Below are 12,721 nucleotides of genomic sequence, written 5' to 3' on the forward strand. Positions count from 1 at the left end.
CACGAGGCCCTTCCCGTCCTCTCTCCCTTCTCATAGCCCCCGTTCCCTCCTGTTGAGAAGATCTGCTTGTGTCCCTCGCGACACCTCGCCTAATCCCCCAAACCCCGACCATCTCTTTGGTCACCATGGCCAGCGTGGCAGTCCAGTTGACTCCCACGAGCCCCATCGGCCCGGACCGTGGCTTGCCCGAGTTGTTCGTCAAGACTGACATGCCTGCTGCAAGTTTCCCAGACTACGTGGACCCGTTTCTCAAGTCGGCCGATTTCATGACAACAGAACCGCCGACCACCATGGCCTCTGAAAACCCTCTGGTTGACCGGCTCAAAGCCGAGGAGCAGAGCCGGCATCCCTCGCCGCAGCCGACCCATATCGGCTACCCCGTGATGCCCAAGACCAACGGCAACGGCCACCGGGTGCTGCGCTCTGGCACCGTGGGCTACCTGGCCCCTGAGTTCAAGGGCAAGGAGGAGCAGAAGAAACTCGGTGAGTAATGTCGGTCCCCATTCACGGCGTTCCACGCGGGGCGTCTAACATCTCGCTAGTCAAGGAGCACATCCAAAAATGCGGCTGGATCCCGGAGGGGATGATCGATGAGCAAATTGCGTGGTTCTACAACGAGCTGGGCATCGACGATGTCTACTTTCAGGTCGAGAACCCGGAGGTGGTGGCCAACCACATCACGTCGCTGTACGCCGCCAAGGTGGCCTCGTACACGCGTGAGGACAAGCAACAGGAGATCCGTCTCGACATGGAAGCCGCGGACCATGCCATCTACATCGACACCAGCGAGCCTGGCAGGTCCGCCATCCACGGTCCCCGGTATGAGCACCGCCTCGAGGCCAAGTACCTGGACGGCTCCGACACGTCGAAGCGCTTCCGCGTCGAGACGTTCCGGTCGCCCGTCGTCATCGGAAATAACTCGAAGTCCACCCTGCGCTGCTACTTCGTGTATCAGTGCCAGTTCGTTGAGCCCAACGCCGATCCCCATGAGACGCGCCTCGAGGTCATCGGCGACCGCATGTTCCTGGCCAAGGCGACCAAGAACACGCTGCAGATCTACCAGGACATCATCGCCAACTCGGTCAACCGGACCGGCCCTGTCATCGAGGTGTTTGACATTGAGGACTCGGACGAGAAGCGCTTGGTGGTCGCATTCCGCTCCAGGACCGCAAGGGGCCTGTTTAGCGCCCTGAGCGACCTCTACCACTATTATGGAGTTACCAGCTCTCGCAAGTACGTCGAGCAGTTCTCCAACGGCATCACCGTCATGAGCGTCTACTTGCGGCCGGCCACAAACGTCGACGCCTCCAAGTACCCGCCCATCGAGGAGTCTATCCACCAGATCACCCAAGAGGTGTCGCTTTTGTACTGCATGCCCCAGACCAAGCTGAGCGCGATGTTCTCATCGGGCCAGCTGAGCCTGCAGGAGACGGTCTACGCCCACTGTGTCTGGGTCTTCGTGCAGCACTTCCTGAATCGCTTGGGCTCCGAGTACGCCTCGCTCGTCGCCACCCTCGACCCTAACAACAACGGCCATGCCGAGATCCTGTCAAGGATGAAGAAGCGCCTGCGCACCGAGACCTTCACCCCCGACTATATCCTCGAGATCATCTCGTCGCACCCGCGTCTCATTCGCCACCTCTACGCCTCCTTCGCCAGCGTCCACCAGCGTGTCGCGCCTGGCGGCAACGGTCGGCCGTTTGCCCCAACCCCCGGAGTGGAGGTGCTCAGCGATGACAAGCTCAAGGAGAAGATCACCAGGGAGACGGCCAACGAGCACGACGAGATGGTCATGACGGCCTTCCGCATCTTCAACAACGCCGTCCTCAAGACCAACTATTTCACCCCAACCAAGGTGGCCCTGAGCTTCCGTCTCGATCCCTCGTTCCTGCCCGAGATCGAGTATCCCAAGCGGCTGTACGGCATGTTCCTCGTCATCACGTCCGAGTCCCGGGGCTTCCACCTGCGCTTCAAGGACATTGCACGCGGCGGCATCCGTATCGTCAAGTCGCGCAGCAAGGAGGCCTACTCCATCAACGCCCGCAACCTCTTCGACGAGAACTACAATCTTGCCAGCACCCAGCAGCGCAAGAATAAGGACATCCCGGAGGGCGGCTCCAAGGGTGTCATTCTCCTAGACCCCAAGCAGCAAGATAGGGCGCGCGAGGCGTTCGAGAAGTATATCGACAGCATCTTGGATCTGCTGCTCAAGGCCGACTCTCCCGGCATCAAGAACCCCATTGTCGACCTGTACGGTAAGGAGGAGATCCTCTTCATGGGCCCCGACGAGAACACGGCCGATCTTGTCGACTGGGCCACCGAGCACGCCCGTAACCGCGGCGCACCTTGGTGGAAGTCGTTCTTCACGGGCAAGTCGCCCAAGCTCGGCGGCATTCCCCACGATACGTACGGCATGACGACGCTCTCGGTCCGCCAGTACGTCACGGGTATCTATCGCAAGCTTGGTCTCGATCCTTCGACCGTCCGTAAGATGCAGACGGGTGGCCCTGATGGCGATCTCGGCAGCAATGAAATCCTGCTCAGCAACGAGAAGTATACGGCAATCGTCGACGGGTCTGGTGTCTTGGTTGACCCCAATGGCATCGACAAGCAGGAGCTGCACCGTCTCGCCAAGAAGCGCCAGATGATCTGCCACTTCGACTTGTCGAAGCTGTCCAAGGACGGCTACCGCGTGCTGGTCGATGATATGAACATCACGCTGCCCAGCGGAGAGTTCGTCAGCAACGGCACGGCATTCCGGAACACATACCACCTCCGCGACACCGGCTTGACTGACATGTTTGTGCCTTGCGGCGGTCGGCCGGAGTCGATCGATTTGGTCTCGGCGAACCAGTTGATCCACGAGGGCAAAGCGAAGATCCCCTACCTCGTCGAGGGTGCCAATCTCTTCATCACGCAGGATGCCAAGCTGCGCCTTGAGCAAGCCGGTTGCATCGTGTACAAGGACGCCAGTTCCAACAAGGGCGGCGTGACCAGCTCGTCCCTTGAGGTGCTGGCAGCCCTTAGCTTTGACGATGAGGGCTTCGTCAAGAACATGTGCCATGATGCCCATGGCAACGCGCCCGAGTTCTACCATGAGTACGTCAAGGCCGTGCAGGCCAAGATTCAGGAGAACGCCCGCCTCGAGTTCGAAGCCATCTGGCGCGAGCACGAGCAGACCGGCGTCCCACGGTCCATCCTGTCGGACAAGCTGTCCCAGGCCATCGCGACGCTTGACGAGCAGCTGCAGCACTCGGACCTGTGGGAGAACGAAACGATCCGCCGCTCGGTTCTCGCCGACGCTCTCCCCAATCTGCTCATCGACAAGATTGGTCTTGACACCATCATTCAACGCGTGCCGGATTCGTACCTGCGCGCCATCTTCGGCAGCTTCCTCGCCAGCCGGTTCGTCTACGAGTACGGCAGCTCGCCAAGCCAGTTTGCGTTTTATGACTTGTGAGTAGCCTTCCTCCCCTAGCTCTTGTCAGTGCATGATGCTAACCATGTCTGCAGCATGTCCAAGCGGATGGCCAATATCAATAAGGCTTGATTGTCGTTCTTGGGATTTTTCGTGTTTTTTTTTTTTTTAACGTACTGGTTTTGGTGCAATCTAGGGAGCCGGGTACACAGCTAGAAAGCAGTAGTTAGGCTTGGGACTATGGGATACTGGAGCGACGGGCGTTGTGAAAACATAAAATGCAATACTTTTCAAGTGCTCTGTCTGAATGTTGGATGACGGGTTTTGATCATCACCTTGGTTTTCTCTGGATTGGACTACTCCCGATTCAAGGAACAGTCACAGAGGTCGACGTATTCAACTCAAGAAAGCCAATGGGCACGTCTTTACGCCTGGATCTCTGCCGGTCCTCTTTTAATCCATTCCACCAGCAAGCAGGGTACAAGAAATGGATCCCGGCCTGGGGTGAATCGTCACGCTGGACTATCCCTTCGACAAGAATGCATCCATTTCCAAATCCAGAAGAAACCGGTTCCACGTAACGTTAAGCATAAATTATTATCCCACCGTTTCGTTCTCCTATACCTATTCCTTTCTCCCCTCTCCCTTGTCACATCACCGGTACCTAGAAGCCCCCCCATCCATGCCCCTACCGCCATCCAGCCTGTTCCTCCCTCTTATCACTCTCCAGCACAGCCTGAATCATTGCCTGCCCCACCGCCATGGCATCCTTAAACCTTGGCTCGAAGAACTTTTGCGTCACGCAGAAGCGCTCACGCCAGGTGTCAAACTGGCCCAGCTCCACGCACTCGGCCCACCCGCACGCGGCGATGGTGAAGTGAAGGTCGTCGCGCCGAAAGGTGGCGTCCTCGACCCCGACGCGGAGGCACTCGTCGAGCAGGGCCGGCGTGCGGAAGAGGTGCTCCGTCACGCCGAGCCAGAGGCGGAACAGCGGGGTGGAGCAGATCATGTGGTCGTAGGGCACGATGCCCAAGGCGGACCAGCAGTCCACCATGGCGAGGAGGGAGAGGTGGTTGTTTGGCAGGGTCTTGGGGGCCGGCTGCGTGGGGGCCGAGGACGGGGGCTTGAGGCTAAAGCGGTCGAGCAGCTCGACGGGCAGCAGCGGGCGGTCCTCCCACGTGGGCTTGCCCTCCGGGCCGAAGACGCGGTCGCGGGCGGCGTAAACGCGCTGGCGGAGCTCCTCGCGGCGGCCCTCGAGCATGAGCGAGAAGAGCTCGGTGGCCGACTTGGCGAACTGGTTGATCTGCTTGTGGGCCTCCGGGTTGAGGATGGCGAGGCCCGCGTAGACGTGCCACTTTTGCGCGTAGATGCGGAGCATGAGGTTGATCTTTACGTTTTCGATGCCGCCGACGTAGCGCGAGCCTTCCCAGGGGAACTGCTTGGTGGCGTGCCAGGCCTTGCCCATGGAGAGGAAGGCGGCGTGGGTGACGGCTTGCGTGTCGGCCGTGATGCGGTCGTGCTCTTTGGCGGTCAGGTAGACGTGCTTGGAGCCGAGGCAGCGCAGGACCGTCTCGACCTTTTGGAAGGATTCGTCCGAGGCGCGGTGCTTGATGAGCACGAGGGGCTGGCCGCGAGGGTCGACGTTGGGGCCGTGGAGGGAGTGGCATGACACGATGTCGACGTCGCTGGGGAGGTGCTCTTCAAAGGCCTTGATCTCGGGGTCCTTGCATGACGTCTGGCCGCCGACGATGGCACCGAGGCGGGTGGCTAAAGAGTTCATAACGGAAACATGGTAAGACACTGGCTCGGGGATAAGAGGCAGGAGAGGAATCTGCCCCAGGAACCAAAGACTGCAAATAATCACGGATGGCACACACAAGGACCGTACTGGGCGACGACGCGACCAATGGCCGCCGCCTCCACACTGTAGATGATGTAGTTGCTGGCCCGAGACACCAGGTGGCCGTTGCGGAGAATCTGTATATTCTTCTATAGGAAGACGGGCATATCTCAGCACTGGTCTGCGGCGAGACGAGATCAGGACAGAGAGAGCCGTACATAGTTGGCAAACTCCTGGACCAGCTCCTCGTACTTTTCCTCTCTGTCGCAGGCCATGATCCTGTTTTCGCCGCCCGCCATATTGGTTAGCACACACACGCGCACGCACGCACACACTCAGCGCGGCGTCGTCAGCACCGCATCTATGAGGAATGAAGGGCACCTGCGACCGGGTTAGTGTTCGGTCCGAGGCCAATGCGTTGCGTGATGAAAAAGCATGGGATTGAGGATCTTCAGACAAGGAAAAGTAAGGTAGCTGAGAGTTTTCATCATGGAAAGCCCGCAGCAGCAACCGGGGCCAGAATGGCTGACCGGCCGTGCCACGGACCTTACTCTAGCCAAATGCACTCAAGTCATCATGAGATATGCTGGGGAGAGAATGAGAAAGATGAATGACTTACCAATGCTGCAAGGCCTCGAGGCCATGGGTGGTGGGGGCCCAAAGAGTCGTCGCGTCGTCGACGCGGGTCCTGAGGGAAACAGGGAAAGAAAAGCTGTCAAGTTTACCTCCATCCGGCAGCGCCCAACCTCCGGGCATACATCTTGCCCATGTCGCCCATGCCGATGAGGCCGACGACAAAGTCCTCGGCGCCCGGAAATGTGGTGGCCATGGCTATGGTCGTTGTCGTCGGTACAAGAAACGAACAAATCCTTGACTTCGGACCGACCTGTGCGGAACTGCCCCCTCGTAAGAAAATAGAAAACAGAAGCTCGAGAACTGGCTATCGCCAAATCACATCGTCAACCGGACTCGCAGCAAACACCGCTTCGACGACTCCAAGCCGGGTTGGGCGTTGCGTTTTGAGTCGATCGGTCGCCTTTGGGAGCAAGAAGCCGCGATGGTTTGGCGAGGAAAAAATTCGAGAAGGCTTCGAATTTAAAGGCGCCGGTAAAGAGTGGGGCAGCCATGCGGGCCGAGACCGATAGGACCCGCTTTCAACGAACAAACCCCAACCCTGAATCCTCCATGGACATCTCCATCTCACATTGATTAATAACTACCCCTAACCCTCATACTTCAGACGGTCATGCCGCAAACAGCAGGCAACTCATCATCAACCGCCCTTCACCATCCCATTGCAAACCAAGTTGGCACGATACACACACCCTCTCTCTGTTACACACACAGAAAGAAAGAGAGAGAGAGAGAGAAAGAGAGAGGAGAGCAAGGAAAGGAAGAAGGAGCTCCAAAAAATCCAACAACTCATCCTAGAAATATGCTACTTCTCCAAGCCCTCGGCTCCAACGGCTCAGGACAGCTTGGCCTAGGCCACACTGACGATGTGTCGACGCCCCAGCCTGTCCTCCTCCCACCAGATTTCTTCACCATACCCGCGAGGAACAGCTCAGGGCCGTCAGAAGGACAGGACCAATCAAAACTCCTCGGCATAGCTGCCGGCGGGAACCACACGCTCCTCCTCTTCTCCTCGGGCACAATCCTCTGGAGCGGCGACCCCACCACCGGCGCTTGTGGACGGGCCGAACCACCACCGCCAACATCCGCAGTCGCCTCTGGATCATCTCCCCCGGTTCCCCGCTTCCGACCCGTGGACCTATCCCCTCTACTGGAGGACGAGCGGCGCAACATCTCCCTTGTGACTGCAACGTGGGAAGCCAGCATCATCGCCACCTCCGACAAGCTCTACTCATTCGGCTCGGGCACCAAAGGCGAGCTCGGCCTCGGCGCCGGGACGACCCGCGCTGCGGAACCGACTTTGATCCCCAATTTTCCCCCGGTCGGAACAAAAGTGGTCCATCTCGCCGCCTGCATGGGCCACGTGGTGGTAGTGCTCAGCAACGGCGAGGCGTGGGGATGGGGGAACGGTCGGAAGGGCCAGCTCGGCGAGCCGGCTGCCGGTGCGGTATCTTCGCCGCGGCGGATCGAGGGTGTCGACTTCAAGGCCGTCAGGGCGGTCTGCGGGAGAGAGTTTACTTGTCTGTTCGGCGCTCCCGAGACCGGGGAGGTGCTCGTGCTGGGGTCGGATAAGTGGGGTGTAAAATCGCAGGCTCCAAAGAGGGTCAATGGTTGGAAAGAGGTTGGTGCTGGCTGGGGAAGCGTCTATGTCTTGAAGAAAGACGGGACGCTCTTCAGCTGGGGCAGAAATGATCACGGCCAGATGGCACCAGAAGGCATCGGGCGTGTGAGGACCATTGCCGTCGGTAGCGAGCACGCCATGGCCTTGACGGACGCCGGCGATCTGATGGCCTGGGGTTGGGGGGAGCACGGCAACTGCGGGCCCATCTGCGCCAACAGCGGACAGAAGGGCACCCAAAACAAGATCGCATCGGTTGGGCCCGAAGCCAAAATCGTCACGATCGGGGCGGGTTGTGCAACAAGCTGGATTGCGCTCGAGAAGGCTCCGTAGGATTGGTTTCTGGTCACCGAAGAGCAACGATTCCAACCCTGACAACCCGAACCCAACGCCACCATGGCAGGCACCCCATGTACGACGTATGCCGGGTTAATCCGAGAAGAGACCGAACCGGCGGACCTATGCGGGTCAGCTGATCCCCTCCGAGTTTATCAAGATTGTTTGGACCATCACATACCTCCTCGAGCCGTTGCGTCGGGTCGATGCCTGACACGAGGTGTTCGGGAGGCTCGGGCTGAGCCTCTGCCTGCCTAGAAAGGTAGCTCCCGATGCGGATCGATGACGGGTTCTGACACACCCGGTTAGCGGACTCCCAACAGCGACAGGGCAGCAGCGTTCCTACCGGCTCATTGGTGTTATTCCATCCCAGCCGTCCGCTCTCGTCGTCCTCCTCCTCTTCCTCGTCTGGATTAACGGGCTCCCACTGCTCGTCCTCCTCCGTCTGGTCGACAAAGAGCCCGCTGGACCGAGCCGTCGTGGGTGGGGGCATCGGCGATGGTCGAATTTCGAACGCGGGCTGACGGGGTCGCGTCTGGATGGCATTCTGAGGTGGTCGAGAGGTGGAGGGTGTTGGATTGGACCGGTTTTCGCTCGCCACCGAGCTGGCACGATGCGATGTCGAATCGAGCTGCGGTGCCGGCGCCTTCGCTGCATTCTTCTGCGGGTTCTTGTGTTTCTGGACCAACGCGGTCTTTTCGCCCACCGTCATGAGTATAAACTCGCAGAGAACACCGTCAGCGCTGTAGGACAGCTTCAGGGGGCGTCCCGGGTGGGAGTAGTTGGCGGTGAGCGCGCCGCTGGTCATCTGCGCGTGCTGAAGAATGGCGCGGAAATCTTTGACGCTGATAATGATATGAAGCTTGTTTTCGACTTCTACATCATCAAACTCATCCATCTCGACCGCAATATTAGTGTGGAGAGGTTTCTTGAGGACAGCTGGGCGCGGTTGGTTAGCCTTTGCCTTGACGGGCCGCGGGAGAGGATGCGAGGCGTGGTACCTTCGTTGTTAACGACGCCGCGCTTCTGCACCTTCTCGGTGAAGCATGTGAAATTGACGATTCGATTCTCGTCATCGGTGTTTATGTCAAGCAGCTCGATGCCAGGGCTGAAGTGATCCATGAGTTGGCGCAGGGTCCGAGACGAGATGGCCCAGTGGTTTCGCGCCTCATCCCCGTTGAACTTGGCATGAACCGGAGTCTTCACCTCATACGGCAGCGAGTGGGAAGCCGTGATGCCTAGATCCCCCTGTTAGCATCCGGGCCGACAGGCATGCCGAGGAACCCAGCAGGATGTGTACCATTTCTGAACGAGACCCTGGCCACCAGACGGCTCTTTCTGCCGACACCGTCATCTATGGCCACATCGCAGCGCTCGATTGAGGTATCTCTGTCGCGCTGGTCCCCGCTGGTCGGGCGAGCTCTGAAGATGGTAAGGAGAGACTGGACAGCGTCAGAGGCATGCGTAGCGCGCCGGGAGAGGGGGGCGGGAGGGGCTTGAGGCGACGCACGCGGATGTATAGCTGGCAGAAGAATCGGTCGCGGTGCTGAGGCGTGCCCTCAAAGTTGTAGCGCGCAAAGAACCGGTTGACGGCGAAGGAAAAGCATATATAGGCCGACTTGGATAAGTTGAGAGTTGAGAGGGTCAGCTGCGAGAAGGGTCAGCCTGGAGACGCCATGTAACCCCCCGTGGCATGTTTGATCTTGATTGAGTCTGAAATACCTTATCCTTCCTCGCCTCGAGGCAGACGTCGTCGCTGAACTTGAACATGCACGCGAGGGCATCGTGCAGGACAGCGACGCCCTCTTCGCTCAAGGTGAAATTCAAGACCACCATGATGGGCTTGGCAATGGTCCAAACTGTTGATCAACGAACAGATTGGTACGATGAGAGGCAGATCAGATCAAGCGTGTCGAGTCGAGTCTCTCCCGTCCCGTGCAAACCGGAGCCAACCCCCACCGATGGAGGTTCAGGCTGGAAAACGGGAAGCTGGACAGCGGATGTGGTGCGCAGGACGAGGACCTCCACTGATCCAACCCCCAAGTCGCAGCCTGGATGCCCCAGTCGGTGCCTACGGTAGGTAGGAGCGTGCCTAAGTACCAAAGAACCCAGGTACGGCAATGAGGTGGAATTCGGGCAGGTAACCTGGAAGGTACGGTACGGTGTTCAGGTACGCCGTTCGCAGCTTCCGGGCTTGGAATCGCGAATGCGATATGGCTGTGTTTGCAATGGTTGGTGCCACCTAAACCCTCCCGTCAGACCCGACAACGCTGGAAGGCCCCGAAGGAGCAGCCTGGAAACCTGGAAGCCTGGAAGCAGGAGGTTCAGGGTCGGTCGTGCACTGACAATTCGGGGACTGAAACTCTCTGTTTTCCCCCCATAGGTAGGTACGTTTCCAGCCTGACAATCCGTAATAAATTGCGGTGGCGTCTGCAAATTCTCGACCTGATGGACGCGGCGAGTCTGGAGATGGATACTGTCTAGGCACGCTCCCGAACCGAAACATCCAGACTCCTCGATCCATTCGCGCACCTCAGAATGACGTTTAGAAGGGCGGCGTTGGGTTGCTGTGGACTGCTGAGTGGCACGTGACCACGCGAGCAGTTCGCGTCAACCCGCTTGTGTCCGCCTTATCACCAACCCCGATACAGATGCCCAACCCCCTGACTCGGGCGGGGGGGGGAGGGCTTCAGCTCGGTCGAGCTGTGGTCTCCCCAGATCCATTCCTTGCACATCAACCAAAGAAACCTCCCGTCTGCCTTCTCAACGAGAAGCTTCTACATCGTACCTTGAGTCCTAACCTCTCCATTCGGCATCTCTCTGGCACGCACCGAACCCACCACCATGCCACAGCCCACCCCAAAACTTCCCCCAGAAATCTGGCGGCTTGTCGTGCAAGCCTTGATCGTTCACAATGGTTTCTACGTCAACGGCTTCTTGGACCTCTACCAATTCTCCCGCGTGTGCATGGGGTTCGCCGCCCTGGCGCTTCCCGAGCTCTATTCGATCCAACACAAGAGCTTCACCCAGTTGCCGTCTCTCTGGCACTCCATCCTCGCCTCCACCCTCGGCACGACCCTCTTCCCCTACTACCTCTGGATCACCGAGATAGACCTTACGAGCTGCGAATACTTTGTCCGCCAGCAGAGGCCTGGACAATCTCCCCTGTTTAGCCACCCGCTCGAAATGCTCGACATACGGAAACCCGATGGGAATCTGGACCACCCGGCCATTGTCACCGAGATGGTCAACCTCTTGACCAGCCCAACTCGGAGGCCAGCCGACGACGAGACGACGCAGGGCAGCCTTTCCTTTCTCAAAACCGGACACTTTTCCCTGCCGCCCTCGCGCCTGGCCTCGTGGGTGTCGGGCTTCCGCAGGCTGAAGCTCCTTCAAGCCTTGGAGGTTGGCGTGCTTGACGGGACCGTTGGTAGCGCGATCCGAGCCAGCTGCCCAGCGTTTACAGGAGTGTAAGCACCGTCCCTAGCGGTGGAAGATGTCGGGGCTTGTTCCCGCTCGCCCGTGCACAGATGTTGATGCGGTCCACCAGACGGATCATCCAGGACAGCAGCCGGAGTGCCAACTTCCATCATTTGGGAGCATTCATCCAGAATTTGAAGCCCGACTCCCTCGGTGCGTGAGGAGGTTCCCTTACTACCCGCGTCTGCTCCTTCTTTCGGCTCGCCGGAGGGGAGAGAGTGGCGGCCCGGGGCGGGGGAGGGGCGGGAAGGGGGGCTTTTGGTTGCTAACGTCTCCCAGAGAAATTTGAGATGATACATACGGATCACATCAGCAAGGAACCAATACAAGCCCTAAGCCTGCACGCCCGATCGCTCAAGGCCCTGATTCTGCAGAGCCTGGTGCCCTCTGCCTTTGCGTCCCTCACTACGCTCCAACGGTGCCGATCCCTGGAGAGCCTCGTCATTCGCGTCGAAAACGACGACTTTTCGTACGACTGGAAAGCCAGACGACCGCAGCTCCTCCAGGACGTGACGCAGTGGATCAGCAACTGCGGCCATCTTCAAGAGCTGGTTCTCATAGACGTCCCCATTTGGGACTCGATTGTCCCCGAAATTCTCCAGTCGCCGCTGATCCGCCTCCGACGCTTGGTGCTGAACAACCCCAAGACGGAAATGGATGAAGGGTTCTGCTCGGCCCTGAGCCGGCAAACGGAGCTGCAATGCCTGGTGTTGACGTCGTATAATCGCGATGACACGACGCCCCAAGATGATCGTTGGGAAGCCAGGAACGCGCAGCTCTGCCGCGCCATCGCCTCGTGTCGAAATCTGCAGCAGCTCGACCTCGGCGAGCCCCTCAGCCACGCCTCGCTGGAGCACATCTGCCGCTCGACGCCGCACATGGAGATTCTTCACCTGAGGGTGCTGGAGCTGGACGATCGGTTCCTCGAGCCCATCGGCGGGCTCGGGAAGCTACGGTCGCTCGCGCTGTATAGCCAACGCTCCACCTTCACGTACACGGCCGTACGGCGCCTCTTGGGCACGTTTGCGGCGGACCCGGAGGGTAAGCGGAACCACGGGACGCTGCACATCGTGTTCAGCGGCAAGCACCCGCCCTCGAGCTTCACCCAGCAAGACCTTGCCAGGCTGCGGCCGTTTTGTTCAAAACACTTTGGCGGGGCCATCGACGTCTGGCCGTTTCCGTTGCCAGGCGCCGAGCCCCTGGACCCTGCCGCGGCAGATGATTGAACGGAGGCTGGCAAGGGAGCCGCCAGGCCCGACATCAAGCTTTGCGAGCGAGCATCTCGCTCACATCAGGTTGCATGGCCGGCAGGGGCAGGGGAGCGAGTGTGGTTCGCGTAGAACCTGATATTCATATGTTCAGAGACCTGCCCTTCTCGCGCTAGCACTTCAACCGC

General features: G+C 59.2%; 5 protein-coding genes across 5 annotated transcripts; 3 read left to right on the top strand and 2 right to left on the bottom strand.

Annotated features, from left to right (window-relative positions):
• Positions 1–290: 290 nt before the first annotated feature.
• VTJ83DRAFT_892 (uncharacterized protein) lies at positions 291–3,550 on the top strand (the record flags this gene model as incomplete). Its single annotated transcript, XM_071014585.1, has 3 exons — positions 291–483; positions 543–3,456; positions 3,514–3,550. 3 exons carry the CDS (start codon positions 291–293, stop codon positions 3,548–3,550), a joined length of 3,144 nt encoding a protein of 1,047 aa, XP_070870245.1.
• Positions 3,551–4,106: 556 nt separating this feature from the next.
• Positions 4,107–6,087, bottom strand: VTJ83DRAFT_893 (uncharacterized protein; the record flags this gene model as incomplete). The annotated part of the gene is made up of 4 exons (XM_071014586.1): positions 4,107–5,185; positions 5,302–5,407; positions 5,477–5,537; positions 5,984–6,087. The coding sequence occupies 4 exons, from the start codon at positions 6,085–6,087 to the stop codon at positions 4,107–4,109; spliced, it is 1,350 nt and encodes a 449-aa protein (XP_070870246.1).
• Positions 6,088–6,693: 606 nt separating this feature from the next.
• VTJ83DRAFT_894 (uncharacterized protein) lies at positions 6,694–7,842 on the top strand (the record flags this gene model as incomplete). The annotated part of the gene is made up of 1 exon (XM_071014587.1): positions 6,694–7,842. One exon carries the CDS (start codon positions 6,694–6,696, stop codon positions 7,840–7,842), a length of 1,149 nt encoding a protein of 382 aa, XP_070870247.1.
• Positions 7,843–7,938: 96 nt separating this feature from the next.
• On the bottom strand, positions 7,939–9,681 carry VTJ83DRAFT_895 (uncharacterized protein; the record flags this gene model as incomplete). The annotated part of the gene is made up of 7 exons (XM_071014588.1): positions 7,939–7,968; positions 8,027–8,137; positions 8,192–8,784; positions 8,847–9,083; positions 9,146–9,287; positions 9,356–9,493; positions 9,568–9,681. 7 exons carry the CDS (start codon positions 9,679–9,681, stop codon positions 7,939–7,941), a joined length of 1,365 nt encoding a protein of 454 aa, XP_070870248.1.
• Positions 9,682–10,689: 1,008 nt separating this feature from the next.
• On the top strand, positions 10,690–12,551 carry VTJ83DRAFT_896 (uncharacterized protein; the record flags this gene model as incomplete). Its single annotated transcript, XM_071014589.1, has 3 exons — positions 10,690–11,315; positions 11,396–11,478; positions 11,605–12,551. The coding sequence occupies 3 exons, from the start codon at positions 10,690–10,692 to the stop codon at positions 12,549–12,551; spliced, it is 1,656 nt and encodes a 551-aa protein (XP_070870249.1).
• Between the last annotated feature and the right edge of the window lie 170 nt (positions 12,552–12,721).

Source organism: Remersonia thermophila, chromosome 1 (genome assembly GCF_042764415.1).
Source record: "Remersonia thermophila strain ATCC 22073 chromosome 1, whole genome shotgun sequence".
Lineage (NCBI taxonomy): Eukaryota > Fungi > Ascomycota > Sordariomycetes > Sordariales > Chaetomiaceae > Remersonia > Remersonia thermophila.